Source organism: Hetaerina americana, unplaced genomic scaffold (genome assembly GCF_022747635.1).
Source record: "Hetaerina americana unplaced genomic scaffold, ioHetAmer1.1.p SCAF_54, whole genome shotgun sequence".
In the NCBI taxonomy this organism is placed as follows: domain Eukaryota; kingdom Metazoa; phylum Arthropoda; class Insecta; order Odonata; family Calopterygidae; genus Hetaerina; species Hetaerina americana.
Window position 1 is genome coordinate 2,839,124 of NW_027287139.1, and position 26,207 is coordinate 2,865,330.

The 26,207-nt window shown below is 41.2% G+C and overlaps 1 protein-coding gene across 1 annotated transcript in view; it reads left to right on the plus strand.

Moving 5' to 3' along the window:
- The first annotated feature begins 356 nt into the window (after window positions 1-356).
- Window positions 357-26,207, plus strand: part of LOC139694749 (unconventional myosin-Ia-like) — a 151,489-nt gene continuing 125,638 nt past the window's right edge. Inside the window, exon 1 of the mRNA XM_071593253.1 lies at window positions 357-590. Coding sequence (XP_071449354.1) covers window positions 357-590 — 234 coding nt within the window. The remainder of the gene's footprint in view (window positions 591-26,207) is intronic.

Below are 26,207 nucleotides of genomic sequence, written 5' to 3' on the forward strand. Positions count from 1 at the left end.
AGTCAATCGAGACCCTTCTCTCTCCTCGCCCGCCCCTTTCGCTCTCAGGCAGGCAGGGGTGGCACCGTCGCCCAATTAATGCGACCGGCGCCCCCCCCTCCCCCGTCTCTGCTCGCCCCACCTTCAACCCTTTACATCTCATTGCCCTGCCGCCCCCGGACTCTCCATTTACCAAAGGGTTTCGTGTTTGCTCTCCCCCGTTGCAGGAGGGCCGCTGCGGAGGAGGGGCGCGCGGAGGAGGAGGAGGGGCCGGGCCCCGTCGGCGGTGGCGGAAGGGGCGGAGGAGGAGGGCGGAGGGGCGGGGGCGGGGCCGGAAGCGGCGGAGGGGGGCCGGGGGCGAGGCGGCGGGCGGGAGCATGGCCGCCCCTTCTAGTCCCCCCCCGCCTCCGCCGCCCCCGCCCTCGCCGCCGCCGCCGCCCCACCACCGGCGCCGCTGCTGTGCCGGCCGCCCCCGCCGCCCCCGACGCCCCCCCGACGTCGTCTGCCTCGAGCAGGAGGTGGGCGCCTGGGACGCCGTGCACTTGGAGCCGCTCTCCGAAGACGCCTTCGCCGCCAACCTCCACCAGCGCTTCAAGCGGGACCAGATATACGTACGTGGCGCGCACTGCTCCCTTCCCAAGGGGGGCGCCGGACCCCCCTTGGATCCGCGTTACGTGCATGAATGTGAACAATATGTGCCGCTCACTCAGTCGGCCTCCCAAACACCTCCACCCAACACTTTTTCGCAGAGGTTAAACTTTAAGGACCCTGGACACCCACTAAGAAATCTCTGTGAAAACTTAAATCCAGATGAGAAGATAGTCTTCTCATCTGGATTGAATTGCTATCTGAATAAGCAAGGGGTTGTAAATTTAATGCAAAACCGGGTTCCTCTCATCAATTTGATTAAAGGAACCCGAGTTTGCGTAGATGCTCATAAATATTTTTTAAATTATCTAAAGATCACATGAAATGGCTTATTTTACACAAGAAAGACTTGTGTTATTAAATGTTCCCATTGTTTATTTATTCATATCCATAATGCTTCATGAAGAAATTCTCTGACGGTGGGGAAATTCTTGTCATTTCGAGAGGTCACTATGCTATCAGGTGTGATGGTCCAGTGGTTAGGGGCGCAGGACTTTCTGACCGGATGACCCGGTTTGACTCCGGGTACCCTCATCTTCACTCAGGATCTGTAGTTTTTTGCGTATCAGATCTTCCTGGGAAACCATAGGCGGCACAGGGAATGAGAAAGAGACTGTCCCCCCCGTACACTGAAGTGTGAGCTGCACACGCCGTTTAGGGCTCGGTAGGAGATGACTTGTGCAGTTGTCTCTCGAGCTAAACTTCGGGTTTATTATTCTTAATATTGTTTCTACGAATATGTTTCTTAGTAGTTATCATGTTCAAATTAATGAAAGAAAAATTCATGCTTTTATGCTGGTTCGATTGTTTCTTTCGTTGCAGTATCCCCTCGTGTGTATTGCCCTCTTCGGTTAATCTTCTGATGTTTGCACTTTTTTCCCTGCGCACTAGTGCTTTCATTGAGTGGCCTCTAGGAGGGGGTTTGTTGTTCGTGTGCCTGCTTTTGTTTTGTGTGTGTGCCTCATTATGGGTTTGAGTGTTGTTTAGAGGACTCGTACTTTTGATTCACACTTATGCCCTCATGCGGAATGGGGAGGCAGGGGGGGGGGGGGTTAGGTAAATGCGAAGAGGAGATTCACGCCATTTGTTCCCTGGTCACATAAAGTTTGAGAAGGACTCGGGCAAGCCGCAATCAACGTTGCGCTTAGCGTTGTCATACCAACGTGTGCTTAGGTTCAACTAGTTCTATCTGACGCCAACACAAATGGCAAAACGCTTGTATTTCGAGAAAATTTACTTTGCAGTCAATGTTGTTTTTAATAATATCAATGTTGTTTTAATAATAAAATTCAAATAAAATGTATTACTTACATGACGCAAGGGCTTTTTGATGCATGGCATACTGTAATAGAAATTTAGATTTGTAGGATGCACATCGGTACCCAAGGAATTTAAATGTTTTCAATTCAATCTTAGCGAGGGAAGTATCGGAACATACTTATTTTATTTGGAATGAATGATATGTTGTGAAAGATTTGTACAAAGTTATATAATAAGAAAACTAGCTGACCCGGCGAACTTCGTACCGCCTAAAAATCAATGAACAGTTCAGTATACACCATTTATAGATCAAGAACGGCTGTACCGATTTTAATCATATTTGACTTCTGATGATAATATAAGGGGGAAAAATCAATAAAACTACAAAAATGTGTTACAATGGCTTGTCAGAAAGACATTTTCTTTATTCAATCTATATATTTATATAAATAAAAGAAAGTCGTAAATCGTGTTAGTTACACCATTTATAACTCTGGAACGGCTGAACCGATTTTCATGATATTCGGTTTTTTCGATACGACTCAGCCCGAATGGCAGAATAACCATAAAAATACCGTATGCGTATCGTATCTTCGATTATAATGATATTTCGTTTTTTGGATTCATCTCAGCCAAAAATAGCAGGATAACCATTAAAATATCATAGAAGTATCGTCTTGTGATATCGTATCGTATTGTCGATTTTAAGTATATTTGGTTTTTCGGATTCGTCTCAGCCCAGAATAGTAGAATACCCATTAAATATCGTAAACGTATCGTATCGTTGTATCGTATGGTATCGCTTCATCGAAGAAATTTCAATGTGGTAAGCAAGGTGACGTGGTTGCTGGTCATCCGGATGTGCGTTCCACTGATGCTCTTCGCCATATCTATACAGTTCGTCCAAAGAATGCTGAACGCTTCTATTTGCGGTTGTTACTGGTGAATGTTCGAGGGCCAACATCGTTCGAATCACTACGTATGTATGGTATAGTAAACCTAATTTTTCGTGCTGCATGTAAAAAGCTCAATGTACTTCAAAACGATAATAATTGGACACGAAAATGGCTGAAGCAACTATTTCTGCTTCTCCAAGTCAGATATGCACATTATTTGCTATCATCCTTTCGACATGCTTCCCATCCAATCCACGTGACCTGTGGAACAAATACAAGGATAAAATTTCAGAAGACATTTTACGTCGAATACATGTAAGTTCAAGAGATCTCGATGTTGAGGTAAATGAGGAGATGCATAACCAGACTGCTGTTGGTTGAAGACATGTGTTACCTAATGTACGTCAGTTTATTAGTGAAGTTAGGAATGACAACGCCAGATCGTGGAATGAACGACACGTTTAATCGAGTATTGGAACGTGAACGTGAATGTGATCGACACGGATTAGACCAATCAGTTCAAACGAATATACCCCCGATGCACCCTCAACAGAAGGAAGAATATGATACATTAATGGAGGCAATTGATGATGGAAATGGTGGGTTTTTTTTCCTGAATGCCCCTGTTGGGACTAGGAAGACATTCCTCATATCATTGCTTTTGGCCACTGTTCGTGCGAGATCGGACTTTGCGGTAGCAGTTGCTTCTTCTGGCAAAGCGGCCACGTTGTTGGAAGGATGCCATAAGTATCATTCAGCGTTAAAGTTACCGTTAAACCTACAAAATTCTGAACAAGTGACATGTAACATTTCGAAACAGTCCACAATTGCCAAAATTTTATTAATATCTAAAAATTATCATATGGGACGAATGCGCACGAAAGCGCATTGTAAGCACTTGACCGGACGTGACCTTGAAAGTCATTTCAGATGTTCGGGACCAATTTTTTGATAAAACGGAATTGCAAACATTCCGAGGAAATGAAATCAATCCGCTCGATTCGTCGACAGGAACACGGCCATTACCGATAGTCAACAACTGCTGGGAAAAATCATCAGCAGATGGATCATTCAGCAATGCAACTCTCATGTTTGTTGTCGGTTGACGTTTCTTCATATAGCGACACATATTTGATGATTTCAGGAAAGTGTTTATTTTATCGGCAGCACTCGATCTTGGGAATAACTGGCAGTGTTTCGCGGGAATCGCCAGACAGTAAAATCATTGCACCACCGAAGTATCTCGAGTCATTACGCAGGTATTTCTAGGTAAATCATGAAATCTCGTATCAGTAGAATTCACGTATGAACTTCAGTGAAGATTATAAGCGATTTCTAATCTCAGATTTTGATTTAGCCACTTTCCTTGGTCACATTTCCGTAACGCATATACGACCAATATTCATGATGATCACTTTTTTGAAATTATGATGTATGGCAACGTGTCTCTGCACTAAATCCTATAGTCTGCGCCTTAGGTATGATTTCCCTTTAGCGTGAAATGCAGCATCATTTTAAAAGAAGGTTGATCTTTTTTAGGGGAAATTGTTACGTGATAAAACAAGGTTACATAAATATACGCAAAATATCTTCAATTCCATGTCCAAATTTATTATAAATTAAAATAAGGTATGGTCATGTGGTATTGCTTTTCTTGAAAGACCTTTCACCATACATTTTTTCGGGTACCATATCATCCTGGGAAACCATACCCGGCACAAGGAAAGGAACTGACCCCCCTACTCTGATGTGTGAATTTCACACGCCGTCGGGCTTAGTACTGGGTGAACTCTACCATCACCCATCAAACCGACCTGCGGTTTGAATACTGTGTGCATGTTTTTTTAAATATATACGGGGTCTGCTCAAAAAGTATCGCAACTTGTGTTTTTTCAAAAATTATTTATTTATTCATGAATATCTATTTTGTCCCCTTCAAAGTAATGCCCATTAGATATTATACACTTGTGCCCCATGACCCTGTGGAGGGGCATGGGGCACAAGTTAATGCGAGAACAATGTTAATGTGTTGCTGTTTTTGGTCGAAATTGAGCCATTTTGGTATGAGTTTCGCGGCAACCAGTGTCATGCCCAAATCATTGGTAAAAATCGAATGGCACGAGCCAATCGATATGTTTAGGTCCTCAGCAAATTCTCTAACGGAGATTTGACGATTGGCCAATACTATTTTCTTCACTTCATCAATGTTTTCGTCTGTTCTTGTTGAGCTCGGGCGCCCGGCTCGCTCTTCGTCGTTCACATCTTCTCGGCCCTCTCAAAACATTTTGTACCGCCGATAAACGTTACTTCGGTCCAAGGTGGCCTCTCCATATGTCACAGTCAACATTCGGAATACGTCCGCGCACTTAATTTCGTTTTTCGCACAACATTTGATACAGAATCTTTGATCCATTTCTTGGAACAGGCAAAAACCGGAGACAAGCCAAAACACGTCTAAGCAAAACAACTGTCTACAAATTACTGAACGTTCAAAATGATCGAACCTTTCGGCATAAGTGAGACACATAAGTACCAACATAACGTCACAAAAAAATCTAAAGTTAAATCCACGCAACCCGCGAAAATGAAAAATTCGCGATTATTTTTGAACAGACCTCGTATATACGAGGGTCATCCGGAAAGTAGTACCCGTTCGTGCCGCATGAAGTGCTGACGACGCGAGTAGCCGCTGGACGAGGTCAGATAGCTTCAGTGGCTTGTCTGCCTTCTCTGAGCCAAGTGCGTGACGCTAGCATTGCCTGTGTTGTTTCTGTGATTGTTTACAATGTTTAAAAAAATTGAGAACGCCGCCAGTTGTGAAGTGAGGGCAGTGATTAAATTCCTCAATGCAAGAAACGTTCGCCCATGTGATATTCATCGCCAATTAAAGGAGGTGTATGGAGACAATGTAATGGACGAGTCGTCTGTTCGGCGGTGGTGTCGCAACTTCAACATGGGGAGGGGGAACACACACGACGATGAGCGTTCGGAGAGACCGTCTGTCATTACAGACCAACTGGTGAGCTCAGTTGACGAATTCGTGAGGAACGATCGGCGCGTCACAATTGATGACATCTGTGAGCATTTTCCCAATGTTTCTCGAACAATTGTTCATGAAATTGTTAAACACCATCTGCATTATGCAAAAATTTGTGCAAGATGGGTCCCTCGCGTATCTCAATGAGCTGGCGGCGAAGGACTATGCAGCAGGAATACAGAAACTTGTCACACGTTATGACAAATGCCTTAATTTGCTTGGAGATTATGTTGAGAAGTAGTTTAAAGTATCCTCTTTCAAATAAAATTTTTTATGTTTGTTAATATTTACTTTTGTGTCTTTATTTCACGAACGGGTACTACTTTCCGGATGACCCTCGTATGTAATGTATGTAAAGTTAGCATTAGCGAACAAAAACATAGAAATACACAAAAAAACATTTTAGAATTTTCGTTGGTACTAGCCATTTTTCTCAAGGAAGAGAAGGAAGGGACTGGGGAAAAGAGTATAAAAGAAGGGGCTGGAGACGCTGAATGGAAGTGGAAGGTGGGGAAATGTTTGCGAGGGGAAGAGCTGGGAGGGAAATTTTTAGAAGTGTGGGAATAATATGGAAGATTTTGGGAGCGGAGGAGGGATGAAAATATGTGATTATCGGGATAATTAATGTCTGATATTAATACCTAGGTAATTTTCAGGAATTCAGGAGCCAGATAACTGCTCTTTTGTTTTGAGTTTGAATGGAGAGCGAATGTTGTGTTCGGGGGCGTGTTTCGGGATTGGGATCATCCCAATCAGGGAAGAATTCTTTCATGAGGCCCGGTGGTTATTGATTTTACTATTGAGGGGTGTTGTACACTGTCCAATATAAAAAGGCTGGGCATAGTTTTCACTTCAGAAGGTAAACTGCAATGCTGGAAGTACATGAGGAGTAAGGAGTTGGTGTGAGAGAGTTAAAAAGCGGGTGGGGGAGTGATGGGGTTCGGGTTTTGGAAAAGGACATGTTTAACATCCATGTTTATTGCAGGGCATGGGAGTGGCTTTGGATGGGGCGGGCATTTAAGGACTGGATTGGTTGATTTGACATCTGATAAGTTGGCGGGGTGTTTGAAACAAACGGAGGGGCATTTTGGAAAAAGGTTGCTGGTGGAATCATGGTTATTGAAGATAGGGTAGAGTTTTTTCAGGATTGATCTCAGAGAGACTACGCCAGAGAATTATGTGGTTCAAATCGAAAGTGGGTGGGTTTCTGCGGTGGAGGGAGGTTTTGGAGTGTAAGCATGTCTTCGGATTCTTTTGTTTAGGAGAGATTCAAGATAACCTCGTTGGAGGAAGGAATGGTGTAGATTTGAGAGGAATTTATCAAGGAAGTCGGGGTAATTGCAGATTCTGTGTCATCTAATGGAAAGGGAATAAGGAATGGAGTGTTTGGTGTGATATGGGTGGCGACTGCTATAATGTAAGTATTGTTGTTTGTTGGTCGGTTTTATATTTGCAAAAGTTTGAAATTTTTGGTCTATTAATGATATGTTTAAATCTCGGAAGGTGATTTGGGAGGAGGAAATGGCAGAATTGAAGGAGATAGAGGACGAAGCATTGGGGTAGGAAATGAATGTTTTCAGGGAATTAGTACCATGTGGCCAGAGGAGGAAAATATCATCGACATATCTGAGTCATAATAGAGGTTTCAGGAGTTGTTTCATCAGGATTTTTTTCTTATAGACCAAGAAAGAGGTTTGCCTAGGAACTGCTGAACCTGCTGCCCATGGCACAACACGTGATCTGCAAGTAGAATTTATTGCTAAAGGAGAGGGAATAACGGGTGAGGATGAAGTTGGAAAGACTAAGGAAAAATTCAGTGCTGGGTATGTGTGGCTTAGGGCGTTGGAAGAGGTAGCATTTGGAGAGCAGAGAGACCTTCTGCGTGGGGAATGGATGTATGAAGGGATGTGGCATCAATGGTGGCCATGGTAATCTCGGTATCTGGAGGGAGGGAGGTTGATTTTAGCCTTTCCAGGAAATGGTATGAATCTTTATTAAATGACGGTAAGGAGTTAACAATTGCCGGCAGGTTAGTGATCTACAAATGCGGAGATGATTCTTTCCGTTGGGGAGTTACGGGAAGATATAATCGGACGACCGGCATTGTGAGATTTATGGATCTTCGGAAGGATAAAGAAATGAGGGGTGCGTGGATGGGTTGGCGAGAGAAGGGTCATGTCTGAAGGAATTAGACCTTAATGAGTTCCTCATGAAGTGCGGAATGCAGGTCTTCGGGTATATGCCGGCAAGCAGGGGTATCAAAGAGTTGTCTGTTAACTTCCCTTGTATAATCAGTTCGATTTAAAACCACAACCGATGAACCTTTGTCCGCAGGAGTAATGATAATATTTCGATTATTAATTAATCTTCTTAATTCTAAGGATTTGGTAGGTGACAGGTTGGGCTGAGGATCGAGGGACTTTAGGAAAGGCGGGTTGGAAATTCTAGACAGATGAAGGTTTATAACACTAATACTGGATGATTTGAGAGAAATGGATGGGGATCTTGGCGGAAACATGCTTGAATTTAATTAGGGAGTTGTGAAGGGGCCTGGACAATATCTAGGGTAATGGTTGCGATTTCCAAAACACCTTCCACTGGAGATTCCGGCAAAAATGCAATACATCTGCGACGATAGTCGCGTGGATTACTCCGGGGGTGGGGGTTAATCAGGGGTCATATTTCAAAGGAGAAGTAAGTTTTGAGCTAAGGGGTTTGGACGAAAGGTTAGCCACGTGGTTTGCGAAGTCCATCTCCTCCTCTGTCGGCATAGAGGTGGGTATATATATATATATATATATATATATATATATATATATATATATATATATATATATATATATATATATGTGTATATGGGCTAACACAGTATAACACAAATAGAAAAGAATAGCAACATTTAAAAGAACACTCACACGGTAAATAGTTCGAGCTTTCGGCCCTCTCAGAGGCCTTCTTCAAGTGAGACTGAAAATATGCTGTTGCTGTGGAAAGGGGTATGGGCGGGGAGTGGAGGTGTGGAGGGAATGCTGGGAGGGAAATTAAAGATGGCGGTTAAGGGTGGGAATTTTGAAAGAACGGAAAGCTAATATGTAGGCGGATTCACGAGTTCTCACCTCTATATTGGTGGCTGAATCAGGTAGGGATTCTAGGATGCTAAGGGCAAAACACTGGTCGAATGAAAGGTTGTGGGAATTGGCGTGTGAAGGGATAGGAAGAGAAGAGAGTGAGGCAGAATTGCAGGAGTACCGTTGATTATTCATTCGAATGGATAAGGGCGTAATGCATTCGCCTATGTAAAAGGAAGTGCAATGTTTGTATGACAAAAGGTAAATAATGTTTTTTGAGAGGCAATTACCGTGGGAACGAGGTGAGGGGGCAAGGAGGGGATGAAGGGAGAGGGGAGTAGAACTAATAAGAAGGCAGGTTTTAAATCGGGGGCGGTTGCAAGTAGGGGAAATATTAGGAAATTTGTCACGGGGGGGCGCCAAAGGGTTGGTGGATCTCAGAAGGATCTCAGACTACATATATATACCTGTATATAAATATATATATATATATATATGTATAAAAATGTATATATATAAGTATATATATGTGTATATATATATATTTTTATATATGTGTGTATATATATGTGTATATATATATATATATATATATATATATATATAGTATATATATATATATATATATATATACTCATATATACAGAAACATATATAAGGAAAAGGGATAGGAACTCGTATAAAGGACGAACACAATAGAGGTGGGGAAGGCGGAATCGAACGGATCACAAGAGTAAAAATATCTCCTCAACCGGGACTCGAACACCGGATCTTTCCACTTGCCGGGCGGATGCTCTTAACCACTTGAGCTATCGAGGATATGTAATTTACCCTGAGATCCGTGGGTCTTATATATGTCGCCAAGCGCCCCGATTCTTTAGCCAAGAGATGGCGTCAGGGGGCTGTTTCACCCACCAAAGGAGAAATAGACGATACACAAGAGGAAAGGACAGTGGTTAGAATTCATACAACATCATACAGGAAAAGAACAGTGCGTTTCGTGGCACGCATAGCCAGAAGAAAGAGATGAGCCACATTGGCCAAATACACATTCAAACACGAAATCCCGCCAAACGGCGAATAAATACTCATATATACAGAAACATATATAAGGAAAAGGGATAGGAACTCGTATAAAGGACGAACACAATAGAGGTGGGGAAGGCGGAATCGAACGGATCACAAGAGTAAAAATATCTCCTCAACCGGGACTCGAACACCGGATCTTTCCACTTGCCGGGCGGATGCTCTTAACCACTTGAGCTATCGAGGATATGTAATTTACCCTGAGATCCGTGGGTCCTATCCCTTTTCCTTATATATGTTTCTGTATATATGAGTATTTATTCGCCGTTTGGCGGGATTTCGTGTTTGAATGTATATATATATATATATATATATATATATATATATATATATATATATATATATATATATATGTATGTTACGTATCTCAGTAGTGTTTTGGATCAACACGGTCAAAGTAGTAGGGACGTAAGGAGAAGAATTGCGCTAGGCAAAGAGGCTTTCACAAGGAGGGAGTTGATGACAGGGACGTTGAGTAAGGATATTAAGAAAAGACTCGTAGAAACTTTGATATGGAGCGTAGCTATGTACGGTGCGGAAAAGTGGTCATTGAAGCAGGAGGATAGAAGTAGATTGGAGGCTTTTGAAATGTGGGAGTGGAGAAGAATGGAGAAGGTGAAATGGACAGAGAAGAAAACAAATGAGGAAGTACTTGGTATCGTGGGCGAAGAGGGGGGCTTGTTGGGAGAAATCCTATGGAGGCAGGAAAAGTGGATGAAGGGGGTGTTGACCGGCAGTGGGATGTTGAAGACTGCGATAGAGGGGAGAATGTTGGGCAAAAGAGGAAAGTAACAGGATAGGGATGTTGGACGGGATGAAGGGAGGAAGAAAGTACTCAGAGATGAAGAGGGACCTGATATAGAGTAGGATGATGGATTTTGTGTTTTGTTAGGAGTAATAAAATGTCTGTTTGGTAGTTGTGTCCATCCAAAAACCTACCTTAACCGGTAGATTACCTTAAAAAAAATATATGTATATGTATGTATACTATATATAGCAGGACAGCAGCAGGACAGAAGACGCAGAAAAAGAAGACCAAATTAGTTAGAATTGGGACGTGGAATGTTAGGACGATGATGATGATGATAGGGAAATTGGAGAATATTAAGGGAGAGATGGAAGGGGAAAATTAGATATTTTAGGTCTATGCGAGGTGAGATGGAAGGATAGCGGGGATTACTGGAGTGATAATTATAGAATAATATACAGCGGCGGGGACGAGAGCCAACGAGGGGTTGCCATAGTATTAAATGAAGAGAAGTGTACTCAACATAGAAGAAGCAACTGAGAGAATAGTACTAGTAGAGATAAAAGCAGATACTGTGAAAAGTATTGGAGTTGATTACTTTAAAACGTCACAGAATATGATTTATAAGGATGGGAATTTTAAGAGTCTCTTTCTATGAGTGTTTTAGTTAAGGATTTGATTGCATAACCTCAAATTTTATAAATGGACAATTTAATCGTAGTATTTTTGTATGTACTCGTATTTCATTGGACCGTTAAAATGACTTCAATGTAACATCTATTTATGTGTTTGAGGCTGTCTATCGGTTTTTATTAAATTGTTAGATTAGATGTTGCATTGCGTCTCTTTAAGGAAATTATGGTCGTGAATCTTATATAATGACGACTCAGCCTTCTCCATCTCACTTATATGCATTCTAATACAGCTGCGACATATAGAGCAACAACAATGGTATATGCTCCTCTCTCTGGTGTGTCTCTGAAAATTTACGTTTTCACTTCCTCATAAAATTCTCAATAAAGTCTGGAATGCAAAAATATGATTCAGAAGTTTATATTTTTCACTTTATACTCAGGGCAAATATTGGGATAACTAAACCGCAGTTAATAATGAAAAATACTTTGGTAAAATGAAAACCAGGACATTCAATTATATAGATAAACATTTGAAAAGCTTTCTTTAATTTTATGATAAATGAGAGTCCGTAGTATCAACATTTAAAGCAGTTTGAGCAAATATTCAAATGTAAAATATGTGAATAATAATCAAATGAGGAAATAGGACGCTGTGCCAAAACATGCTCTTTAGGCCTCCTCACCATGTGGTAATTTTCATTCATCGTAAGATATTCCATTGGTGAAAGTAATAAGTGTACGTAGAATAATACGAACACGCAATGATATTGAGCTCAAAAACTTCCTGCGCCGACTGTAAAAAAGGTTTCGATAGACGTGAAAGCATAAAACACATCTAAATGGTGTTTTAATTTGAGGGAAGAAAAGGCGTAGAAATCAGTACCAAAATGCACCACCTCCTTTGTTATTCATATTCATGTAAAGAGGCTGTTGGAAAAGTGATGGTTAATGCAATGACTGCGGCAGATTTTGCGATTCGAGCACATTTTCTCCAAATGAGCTCCAAATAATTATTAAGATTCATTCAAATACCCAACAGCCAGCCATTCAGAGCGCAAGCGCCATATTCTTGCACTTAAATGCAACTTTAATGATTCCCATTGATGTGACACCGTAATAAACATCGTCCTAGTGGAAGTAATAATTCGATCTAAATGGGATTCTTAGTTATCGGACTCGGATGCGTGATTTCTCGCAACCGAGTACTAACGCGAGTCTTATGATTCTTTTACTCATTCCGTTCAGATGAATGAAATAACTTACTTGAGGAAACTTCGTCTGAAATGCAGGTAGTCATGTTAAAAATTGAAGGTGTTCGACCGTTTCTTGATTAAGTATATCAGTCCGAGCGAGCACATGTGATTGGGATTTAATGGACAAAATAGCGCACACGTGACTCGCGTGCTGAATTTCGTTCGTTATCACATCTGATCTTTAGCCAGTCATGCAGTGCATCAAATGGAATCATTAAATTGCGTGTTAGGGATGGCATTTGGAGCTTGGCATGAAATTTCATGACGCTGAAGTAAACTGCGCTGGCGAATTACCAATGCGAATGTTCAAGTGTGGCTCGTGGGTATGAAAAATCGTTATCTTCCATCTGTTCGCCTCCCTCTCCCGCAAACAGCCGCGCGAGCATCCACGTCTTTAGATCTTTGAGGAAATCTGGGGGTTGGGCGGGGACGCGCGCTCTCACGTCCATCGTAGATTGGTAGCCAATCGCAATGAAGGCTTGCGGTATTATTGTGGCCCGGCTCCCACTTAGTCGGATTCGTGGATATGACAAAGGAGGAAAAATGTGCATCGATTCTGTGAAAACAACACAATTCCATATCGCTTTTGTGTTTGAAAGTGAATCCCCGGTGAGTGTTCATCTTTTCAATTTCCAATATGGTGTACACCTGTGCTGCACAGAAATGTACGTGTGCAGAGGTGCTACTGCACTCTCGTATTTTGACCATTTCATGGCTTTTCTCAGATCAAAACACGTTCACTTGCGGTAGCCATTAAATTATATTTATTATTGCTGAGAAGATATCATTGACAAATGGTTTCCTTGCGTCGTTGCTTGTGAGTTAAAAATGCTCCTCTTTTTCACGCAATCTTCCCGCTATCACAAACTATTTCTCATAGCATAACTTTTTCGACGCCCGAGATTTATCCTCATATAGCACCCCCTAATTTTAAGTTCTAATCCATCATTATCATAAATTGCCCACAACTTCTACTATATTTTCTCTAGTGAAATTAAAGGAATTTCTTAACGGGAGTGGTTCATTTCTCGGGAATAAATCGCTGAGGTGGGGTGAAGCAGAGGTGCTACTCAGCTGTATTAGCATCTTTATAATTAGCATCTCTTATAAATATGCGCGTAGTTAGACAGATATTTTGTTTATTATCGAAGGTCCATGTAATTATAAATTCGCAATTTTTTCGCGCGCATCATAAGCTTAAAAATGTCTAGAATATTCAATAGACAGTAAAGCGTGCATACTTATAATCGTAAATCTATACAATTTAGAACACATAATTGATGCTTTTATTGTGAAATTTCATTGCACACATTTAGATTCATGTCTGAAGCATGCATTACATGAAAGCGTTGCACAGGTGATGACCCTTCGTAATTGTAGGAAAGCATCATAGTATACATTTTTCGCTTAAAATTGATCGTTTCAGAAGCCATTTTAAGCGTCAAATATTTTCTTCCAATAGAACAATTTTTCATTTTTAATTAAATCTGAAATCAATGTCGCATTAGCTTTAATTTTCTTTGGGAGTCGGCGTTTCAAGTGCGGTGGGGGCTAAGCAGCCTAGGAGGGTCCCCTTCCACGCCATTCGCTTTCCAGCGGAGAGCATGCACGGGGGATGTACCAAGGACGAGGGATGAGAGGATGGAGGTATCGGAGCGATGGTTTATCCCGCCCGTATTTGAATGGGCATCAGCCGATGAGTGAGGGTTTGCAGTCTCCATCTATTGACGCAAGATACCACGTACCTTTTTCGATCCTCGCCTCTACCCGTCAAGGTCGGCACTCTGAGCCAAGACGCCCCTCCCTCCCCGTCCTACCCCCGTCCGGGGTACGTCAGCGAAACTCGTGAATGTCTGAAGCAGTCCGAGCAGCCCGATGGTGACGAGGGGAGGCGACCGTTGCGACGGCAGCGAACGTCGTGGCAACGAATCCCGCTGTGGGGTGCATTTCGTCAAGTTATTTGCCCTGTGACCCAGTTCAAGATATGTCAGCTGTGGCAAAAATGCCTCGCTTGTTGGAGTAGTCCAATTGCAACTGCCGATCCAGCTATGTACGGAGTGTGCACAAAGTGGGAGTATCCTGAATTTATACACCTCAATGCGACTGGATTGTTAATGCTAATTTGCTATTTGCACCAACTGTGGAAAATTCCACTTGAATTATTTACACTCTTAAATTCATTAACGGAATCCTTGAAATTTCGCCTTCACCCATCGAAATATTTATATATTAAGGTTTTGAGAGGTGAGATAGCGGGATGACTGAAGCATAAGTTACGCTGTCAGTTTCAGCAGAAGGAACGGGAGCAAGTGAGGTATGAAAATAGATTGCTGTGAATAAAAGCTGAACAAACGAACGTGGTGATTGTTCAAGTATGCATTCCACCAAGCACGGTTGTAGGGATAAATAAATATACCGAGCACGTGATTTAGTGGAGATGATTGCCTGTACACCTAGAAGGAGAAGTTTGGCAGTAATTGGGAATTGGAAGGCGGTGGCGGGCATAAGAAGAGATGGGAGCAAAGTATGGGACTATGTCTTAGGAACAAGGATTAGCCGTTCTTATGTGGTCAAAAGAAATTTTCTTTTTAATATTAACCAACAGGAAAAAAACTCACTTCAATATGTCAGTGATCCCAGCCACCTTCATAAGGGTACGAGGTGTCTCCAATAGTGGTTCCTCATCAAGCCGATGAAGGTGGCTGGAATATATCAACATATTTAAGTCGGTTATTTTCGCTAAAATAAATTTTTTAAAACGTTTTCCTCTGAATTTTAATGCAAACGTGTATATAAACACGAAAACCCACCAAATGGCAAACGCATATTCATTCACATGGAAAATAGATACACAGGATAGGTGGGTAAGGCGGAATCGAGCAGATTTCTTGTGCAAAACAAGTTTCCTTTACCATGGTTCGAGTCCCGATCAAGAAAGATAATTCATGGTTGTTATCCGCTCGATTCCACCTTCCCCAAATCCCTGTGTGCGTCTTATATGTGTTTATATATATATATATATATATATATATATATATATATATATATATATATATATATATATATATATATATATATATATGATAGAGAGTAGGGCAAATGATATATGATGTATGTAGAGGAAATGATAAAGAGGCATGGGAAGAACTGGAGGTAGGAATGACAGTGGGCGGGGAATTCGTAAAATCAGTTAGGTTTGCTGATGACCAAGCTTTAATTTGTCAGTCAGCCAAGGGGTTGTAAGCATTGATGAGTGAGTTGGAACTTCAGTACGACAGGTATGACAATGAAAATCCATATTAATATAACAAAGGTTATGCGATTTTCTGGAAAGAGAAAGGCTAAGCCAAACATCAAAATAGGTGGGCAAAAACTGGAGCAGGTTGACAGTTTACGTATCTCAGAAGTGTTTTGGATCAACACGGTCAAAGTAGTAGGGACGTAAGGAGAAGAATTGCGCTAGGCAAAGAGACTTTCACAAGGAGGAGGGAGTTGATGACAGGGACGTTGAGTAAGGATATTAAGAAAAAAACTGGTAAAAACTTTGGAGCGTAGCGTACGACGCGGAAACGTGGTCATTGAAGCAGAAGGATAGACGTACGCTGGAGGCTTTTGAAATATGGGTGTGGAGAAGAATAGAGAAGAAAAAATGGATTGAGAAAAAAACAAATGAGGAAGTACTTGGTATGGTGGGCGAAGAGAGGGGTTTGTTGGAAGAAATCCTATGGAGGCAGGAAATGTGGATGAAGGGGGTATTTACCGACAGTGGGATGTTGAAGATGGTAGCAGAAGGGAGAATATTAGGCAAACGAGGAAAGGGAAGGAACAGGATAGGGATGTTGGACGGGATGAAAGGAGGAAGAAAGTACTCAGAGATGAACAGGGACCTGACATAGAGTAGGATACTGGATTTTGTGTTTTGTTAGAAGTCATAAAATGTTTTATTCAGCAGCAGTGTCTATCCAAAAACCTACCTTAACCGGTAGATTACCTAATAATAATAATATTAATAATATGTATATATATATAATACATATATATATATACCCCAACATCATGAGTCTAAAACTAATACTTAACACCTCCGCAAGGGACACACCCTTCTTTATATTCTTTCATAAATTTTTGTATATTTTAGCTGCAGCTGCGTTTACGCCAGCAATTGTTTTCCTGAAATGGCAGTGAAGAATTTACTAATCGTATGATTTCTTTAGCTCTTTGGCTTAAATCCTTCTGGTATATCGGTTAAGTTCATTAGAAGTACAAAATGATAAAAGGAACTTAAAAATATCAGACTTCCTTCGCTACCTTTTCACCACGGCACCTGTCAATCTTGGCATTATATATATATATATATATATATATATATATATATATATATATATATATATATATATATATATATACATATATATATACACATATATATATATATATATATATATATATATATATATATATATATATATATATATATATATATATATATACATATATATATACACATATATATATATATAATATATATATATACACATATATATATGTATATATCGAAGAAAAATGGGGAAATATCAAGAAAGGGTCGTCCAAAGCCGCAAAAGACACTATTGGAACCGTTAACGCTAAAAGGACTAGGAAACCATGGATCACGGATGAGATCATTACAAAGATGGTTGAGCGAAGAATATGGAAGAATATAAATACAGAGTTAGGCAAAATGAGGTACAACGAATTAAACAATAAATTGAGACGGGCAACAAATGAAGCAAAAGAAGCATGGTGGAAGAGGCTGTGCGAGGATATGGAAAGTCTGCAGAGGAAGGGTGAAATCGGTGCGCTGTACAGCAAAGTTAAATCTTTATCGGGAAGATCTATGCCAACAGTTAGAGATAAGGCGGGTAAGATAATAGTTGATAGAGGAAAGATCCAAGAGAGATGGAAGGAGTATATTGAAGAACTGTATAGTAAAGACCTGAGACCAACAAAGTTAGACATTGAAAAAGAATATGACGTAGAGGAAGAAAGCTTAGGTCCAGGCATACTAGACGATGAGATAGAAAGGGCATTAAGGGATATGAAACTAAGTAAGGCCATGGAGGTGGATAAAATTCCCGCGGAACTATTGAAATGTTTAGGAAAATGTGGGAGGAAGAGGCTAAATGGGCTGATCCGTAGTATTTATGATGAAGGAATCTGGCCGGAAGACTTTGTGAGATTAGTTTTAGTTCCTATTCCGAAAAAGGTAAAGGCTACATCATGTGAGGACTACAGCACAATACAGTTTGATATCCCACGCAGCTAAAGTTGTTCTCAGGGTCATAAACAAAAGAATAAAGAGTAGGGCATATGATTACTTAGGGGATGATCAGTTTGGGTTTAGGAAGGGGAGAGTTACGCGTGATGCCATTGCAGTAATGAGATTATTAATCGAGAGGAATATAGAACACAACCAGGAGGTATTTGCCCGTTTCGTAGATTTCGAAAAAGTGTTTGATAGATTGAATTGGGAAAATTGGGAGAAAAAATTGGGACACTCACAAAGGTGGTGTCGACGGCATGCCCGTCGTCATCAGAATGGCGTTCTCGGGGAAGAGCGGAGAGGACATGTGCGGGGGAAGGGTAAGGGAATGAGAGGTAAGGGTCAATTGGAAATGAACAAGAGGGTGGGAGGGGATATGTAAGGCAGCTGTTGGATGCATTCAGTGGGCTTGGTTCAACCCGGGGGGGGGGGGGTTTAAATGACTGGGACACCCAGATACGTGCCGTCTCGCGGGTTCTCACATCTATGATACTTGCAGATTTGGGAAGGATTTCAATCACCGACACGGAGAAGCAGTCATCAGAAGATTGGTTGTGGGAAGCAGTGTGGGTAGGGTTGGAATATTTAAGGAAGCCGGGAGATAGAATAGCGGTGGTTATTCATGCGGAGGGAAAGGGTGGTCGTGCATTTACCCACGTAGAAGGCAGGGCAGAAGTTACAGGAGAGGCGATATATAATGTTTTTTTGAGGTGCAGGTGGCATCGGGTTGGGAGTTGGTAGTAAGTAAGGGGGAGGGTCTTAGAAGATGGCAGCATTTGCAGCGGTTGGGCGGGCGGTTGCATGGTGCGAATTGGGGTGGGGAAGGCACGTGGGTGCACGCAGTTGGTTTTGTCGATTTGAAGATCGACGGGCGTTTAAACGAAACGCAGGGACAATGTGGGAATTAAAGTGATGTGGACTGACTGTTATGAATAATTGGGAAGACGTCCGGGATTAAATGTTTAATTTTGTGGGTTCCGGGGAAGAAATGGGTGATAAGGTCAGGTCATTTCGGGCGATTTGGTTTGGGGAGAGGAGTGTTATTGCGTTGACAGTTTGAGAATTTTACTGTTCAGTAGGTTTTCAGGATACCCACATTTTCTGAGAGTGTCATGTAGCTGGTCCAAGTATTTCTATTGGGAGGGGGTGTTGTTGCAGAGACGGAGGCCACGGATTGAGAGTGAGACGGGGATGGAGCGTTTCGTATGGAATGGGTGACAGCTGTCGAAATGAAGATATTGTTGATTATTGGTCGGTTTAATGTGGACAGAGGTGTAAAGCGTGCGTACCTACATGCCGGTTATGGTTTTCCTGTAAGATCTGGAACCCGAAATATCGCATAGCTTGGGTGGAGCTGCAGGTGCCCAGAGACTTACCCGGGAAGCGAACCCGGGACCCTCCGGTCAGAAGTCCAACGCTCTACCCCTTGGACTACGGCGACCTATATATATATATATATATATATATATATATATATATATATATATATATATACACACACACACACAAATATATGTGGATATGTCTTCGTTGAAGAGCGTTCGTTTTGGAAGATACATAGATACACACGTACATTCACACACACGCACACACACATGCATGGGTTTTAATCAATTTTAGTGGGTGAAATGTGCTGGCGATGAGGGCGCCTCCCCTCACTTCCGCCCTCCCGTCCATCATTTCCCTCTCCACACCCGCCGCCGCCTCCTCGCCACCCGTCCCCACCTCCCTTTCCACCCCACTAAACACCCCCGCCCGTTATCTGCCGCCCTCTTGGGACGCTCTCACTTTGCGAACGCTCCTTAAAGATAGCCTCCTAATTTATACCCGGGATCTTCAATTTTTTACCCAGACTCATCACTTTTGCCCTTAGCCTTGTCGTTACTCAAAGAGAATCCGATTTTTCGCGAATCTTGAGGCAAGTCTTTGCGATTTGACGACATATCTTCATCATGTCTATATTTGTTTCATATCGATAAGAGAGAGATGTAGACTTATGAAATGAAGTTTCTGGCGTAGAGCCGATGAGCATCGCCAAATTCGCCCTACAGGATTGGCGTATTGCCTATATACGCGTAATAACGAGTTGTGGACGCCCGACCCTCTCCTGAATCGATAAAGAAAATGCGAAATATTCGTTGATGGGCAATATCACGGAAATTTATTGAAGACGCATAGTCAAGTGTATTAATGGTGAACATGATTAGTGGTCGTTCGTTTCTTTTCCCGAGGGTCGATTTAGAGCTGGAGTCCCACCTTGTGCTGCTGTAAACAAGTGGATTCTTCTTTTAGTTTTTGTTACTTTTCCATAACTGTGATCCAAAATCGCCAAACGTTTACAGCTAACGTCAGTGCCCTCATTGGATTTAAATGTTACTTTAAAACGGTATTTAGCGGGATTTTACTCTTTATTTGTGAATAAATATCACCGGGACTTGGAGTATCTTTCTTCCTACGCTATATGCAGGCGGATTCTTAAATATCTTAGCATTTACACGGTTTAGCTATAAAACGTGAGAGATGAAAGCTTGAAGCTCCTACTTGGTGAGAAGGGAGTAACATAATAACCCGTAACCTCTATGGCAATAAATTCGCTCACAGAAATGTTCAATCGGACTTCCAGAGCATTAATGCAGCAAAAATACGTCACAGTTCTTATAAAATTGGACAAATATGAAATATTGATAACTAAAACCAACACCAACAATGATAAAAGTGGCCTATACGCCGTGGAAAAATGCATTTAGGCTATCATACTCCCTTGCATAAAAATAATCACTCAATTAGAAGCAAGTTTACGAAGGTAGGCGAAATTACTGTTTGATTCCTTTCGCTGCATCGAAAACTACGGTGTACTGATGCAGAAAATGATATTTGGAGTGCTCCTCACTCCGGCACAGTATTACAAACGCTATTCGAGCACTGTCTAAATCACGAGCATGGCCGTTGAGTTTTGCAAATACTCAAAATCACGGCGATATCAAAATGATGGACAATTATAAATATGCAGTCTTAATAATGCGCAAAACTACTTATATCTATAAATTGAGTAGCTTCAGGCGTGATGTGGTGGAAGTCGAACATAATGAATAACTGATCGTAGCACTTTTCCACTTGATAAAAATATTTTTATTTTACGACCGGGTTTCGATGTATTACATCATCATCAGGTCTGAACCTGATAATGATGTAATACATCGAAACCCGGTCGTAAAATAAAAATATTTTTATCAAGTGGAAAAGTGCTACGATCAGTTATTCATTACTTATATCTATTTTATATTTTATCAGCATAGCCCTTAGTCCAATACTAATATCGAGTGACAATGAAATGGATAATAAGAGTCTCTTCTGGATAGTTCGTGTTTCTTTTGATCGAATTTCACGGGTTCAAGTCCTGAGAGCCTCGGCCCCCGGGAAACCTGACGGCGGGCCAAAAGTGGCTTATCGGCGTCTCATAGTCGCCAGGGGACCAAGGAAAATATAGCGCCGAAGAAATCTAGACCTTTTCTCGGCTCTAAGCGATAATTCCACGGCGGAAGACGTGTTGCGCTTTCGAGAATTGGTTTTTCTGGTACGGTTCTGGCTAAGGAATGATTAAAAATAGTAGGGAGAAATTTTTCCGCCGAATAAACCATTTGGAAGGCGTGGCTTTCGGCGAGCAACTTGGTTTCTAAAACACTTAATTTAAATTACTTCCTTCGCCGTCATATCCTTATTACCTTAACATCCTTATGCTCTCCACAATATTTTTAGCTCTTACTCTCCTCTTGGCCCTAACCATCGGAAGGCGCACGAATCTAAAGAAGCTGCATGGGAGTAAGGAGAAAAATGGCCATTATTGGGGAGTAGCATCCGGAAAAGATTCTTCCAGGCCGTTGGTGAAAAACTAAATGGAGGAAATAGAATCAGCACTGAAGAAAAATGTAATACCTTGAAGGACATTACAGATGTGGCGGGGGGCAATTTTAATGCTGGATGGGTGCCTCTATCGCACCATCACAAAAGGCCATAACTTTTATTTGCCATTTAACAGTCATCTTCGCCGTGGAAATAATTTTGTCTGATAGGAAATTTCTCGCGATTCACACTTTGGAAAATTGTGATGCATTGCATATAAGTATTGTAAGCATTGGACATATTATTATATTTACATATTCCATTTTGATTTAAGAGAAAGATTTAGACTAAATTAGGATGGCAGAAAGTGCTTTGTTTTACGACCTTCGTTATTACACGATCCTTCTGCATATCGATCGAGATTTGTTGTTTTTTAAGCGGTTATTTTTCAAATGTGTAAATATCTCTAATCTATGAAACTGAAGACTGCTTCTTTCGCTTAATGCCTACAGAGAGTAGTTGTGTTGAAAAACGATTTTCTAGGTTGATTTTACTATTAATTTGCTGCGTGGGTAGCATTTTTTTAAATATAATATTTTGTCGAACTAACTTGGGTAAAAATGTGTGAGCAATATTTAATATTAATTTTGTGTCAATTCTAAACAAATTTTTAACTATACCTGTTATCCGATATCTATAACTGTATACTAACAAGTTATAATAATAATCGTTTTATTTTTAAATGTAAAATTCTTCGGTTGATTCATCCAAAGTCAAGAATGGCTTCTTTGGCCTTGGCGGAGTAAAAATAAGTCGATTCTGAAATTTTAGAAGGAATGGCTTGGATATATCCTATTTTGAGTTGGTACGTTTTTGTTTGAATGAAATAAATATCTAAAATGTTATCCAATCTAACTAATTGCAAATGAATTAATCACCCTGATGGCTGCACTAAGTAATCCAAATACCCGATTTCAGCGGGGGAAAATTCGATTATTCCTGTGAAAATGCCGAAATGAATATAAAAATGTGAAACTTGCTTAGGCTATGAATATTTATTTTTCACGGCGTTTCATTCGTTTATATTTGGAAAAATGTAACTTCTTTCGGATTTAATCCTGAGAATACAATGTATTTTAGAGAATTGAGTCAGTCTCGTTCCTCATCACCGGAAATTACGAGACGGAGAACTGGCAACATGTGAGTGGTTGATAGCTATCCAATGCAGACCCCGCTTTATCTGTTGATTACCCTGTTTCCGTTATTTGCATGACGTTTGTAGATTAATTAGTTTTTCCTCTGTCAAAAAAAGTGCCCTGCGGATTGAATATTTATCGAAATTTCAATTCTAAGATATGCGCGTTGATAGAATTTAGTTTTCTAATTAACAGTAGAAATTTTCAACACAGTTTTCCGTCGTCTTTGGGCAACCCCACCGACGTACAAAATGCGTAGTCTTTCTATTACTGCTTTTTCGTCCGGGGAAACCGCTGACGATGAACGGAAAATAAATAACTCTCCCCTCCCCCCAATATTACCCTATTTATGTATATCGCTTGTCGTAGGGCTTAGTGCGGAGGAGCTCAATTTTCAAAATCGCGGTTTTACTCTTGCCTTTATAAGAAGAAAGAATCGCTTGGTAGGAGACGCCTCAAGTCTTCAAAGGCAGGGACGGATAAGAACTGCATGCACTAAACACGTCTTTGTGTGTTGCAAACACAATCATTACGGATTCATTGTTTCCCTAAATATTCATCGCGCCCAAGTAGTGAGTCTTTCAATTTATTTCTGTTATATTTAGATTAGTTACCGCTTTTTAGTAACATGATCCGCAATTCTTTCGGTTACAGCTTTATAAGTCTGTCAGCCAAGCAAACATTGAAAATGAAAAAATATTTTCTGTCAGCGGGTTCGTGACTTCTCTCCTCTCCCCATCTTGCGACATATCCATCAAATAAACAACATCCTAAATCCAAATAATCCATCTTTCGGTATTTCATTGGAGTCGATTAAAAAGTGATGCCTAGAGCCTGTTTAAATACCGCATTGACAGTATATTCAGAATGTGACGGAAAATCTGCTGATGTTACGTGATGAGAAGGGTCAAATTTAAACATTTTAGAGACTTAATTTCCTCGTAAATTTCCCACGTTTGAAGGCTCTTAAGAGGAAGCATTGAGAAAAATAATTAAATTTAGTCTATATTTTCTTCATTTGATTCTGAAATTTTCCAATTACCTCTCCGCATTCTGCGTGAAATAAGCGACGATTTCTAAGGGTCCTCTGTGGTACAAGACATCTTCGTCATCGGCGATATATCATTAGGAATTTCGCAGCCGCGCGTAGTGTGACTACTGCATGTACAAGGCGTGATAAAAAAGATGGGACTTATTTTATAATTGGTTTATTTCGACGGATATAGCTTAATCAAACTTGTCGCCCTGAAAGTACATCCCTTGGCTGACGACACACCCTTACCAACGTTTCTTCCTGCTCTCGAGCCCTGACTGGTAAGCCGCCTTTGGGATCGTCTTCAGTTCCGCCGTAACATTAGTTTTAATGTCCGCAATAGAGTCGAATCGGCCCCTTTCCAGGTCGGTGTTAACATTGAAAACAAAAAGAAGGTTTTAAGAAACTCTAAGTCGCCATTGGCTCGATCGAGGAGTTTCTGGAAAATGTCCACACGTTTTTGTCTCTGTTCATTAGTCAGCACCCGCGGGACGAATTTTGATGCGACGCGCGTCATGCCCAAAATGTCTGTCAAAATTGTCTGGCAGGATTCAAAACTAATGTCCACTTCCTCGGCCATCTCCCTAACAGTTAAACGGCGATTTTCCCGCACCAAATCGTTCACCGATTTCACATGGTTGGGGTCTGTCGAAGTGGAAGACCGCCCCGTTCGCGAATCTTCATCTGTCGACGTTCTGCCCGATCTAAAACAGCTGCACCACTCAAAACACTGACTTCGACTCATAGTTTCATTAGCAAGGGCTTGATGAATCATTTCAAATGTCTCCGTAGCACTTTTGCCAAGTTTGTAACAAAATGTCACGCACACACGCTTCAAAATGTCACACTTCATTGCTTCAAGCGGCGACGAACAGGTTAAGACACGTACCGCTACTGCAGCGTAACGACGCGACGTAAACAAACACAACACCTCTCGTTTTAGTCGTCAGAAGTGTCGCTAGATGGCGCACTGCCTCGTTTTGATCCGTTGAACAGTTTGCGCAGAATAAAATCAGTCCGGTCTTTTTTTCGACCACACCTTGTATATTGCATCGTTTTCTATGGCCTCCTCAGAATGTGATTGTATCGTCAAGTTTTGATTGCAGTTTTTTTTGCTTTCGACGCATAAACTTTGAAATGTCTGTCAAATGATTCAGGAGTAACGCTGGTTTCCACCCGGTGTAGTAGTAGTTCCTTCAATTATATGATTTTTTTGCAAATTTTGGGCTCAAGATTAAAGCACTATTAAAACTTTGTGTAGTCTTATACTTTAAATTAGTTCTCAAATTTGTCTTTTTATCTTACGCATAAGGTAATGCTTTCAAATCCGTTGGGGGAATGATTTTAGCCCGCCCAAAATGTTCACCCACTGCCCGAACGGGCAAGTAGAAACCGTCCCGGTGAGTCAAGTCTCGCCGTTACCGGTCATTGTACATAAAAAACGCGTGGCATTGCAAGAATAAGCATGGCTGAAGTGGAATTGTGGCTCTCTAGAAGAAGAAACTGAAAACTAGGAATAAAACATGAAATCTTAACCAAAAATGGAAATCCGACAGGGAACGGCGTTTTACAAGCAAGTACCAATAAGAACGTCGCTAACAGCACTAACTGCCCACTGGCGCACTCGGAGCATAGAGCGTTACAAAAAGGAAGCGGAGGCGAGGGTCGCCCAATTTCCCACAATTACCCTTGGGCAAGGGGAAGAAGGTGGTAGCAAGACCGCGAAGTGGGTAAAATGATACAAAAACACTAACGAAGCGAAAAATAACGGAACATGGCTATTACTATATCCAAGAAGTAAAGCATTAGAATTATCATGACAAATTGTGTGAGGAAGCTCTAAAACCTGCTCTAATGCCTGTTGGCTGGATTATTACGATGCTTCATTATTGATGGAAATTCGCGGGGAACACTCATTCGCGAATTTAGGTCTGAATGTTACGTGTAATGGCATTTTAATGTACTAATAGTTTATAAATAAATGAAAGGACTAACTTTGTAGTTCCACACGAACGATTTATTCACACGACCCGGGTTTCGAAGTAAAACTTCATCATCAGGGCCACTTCGAAACCCGGGTCGTGTGAATAAATCGTTCGTGTGGAACTACAAAGTTAGTCCTTTCATTTATTTATAATGAATCGGTTCCATAAAGTTACGCCAGAAACCATCAATTATACTAATAGTTTGTCCTCTTCAAGTAATTCTGTGTGTAATTTTTAGCTA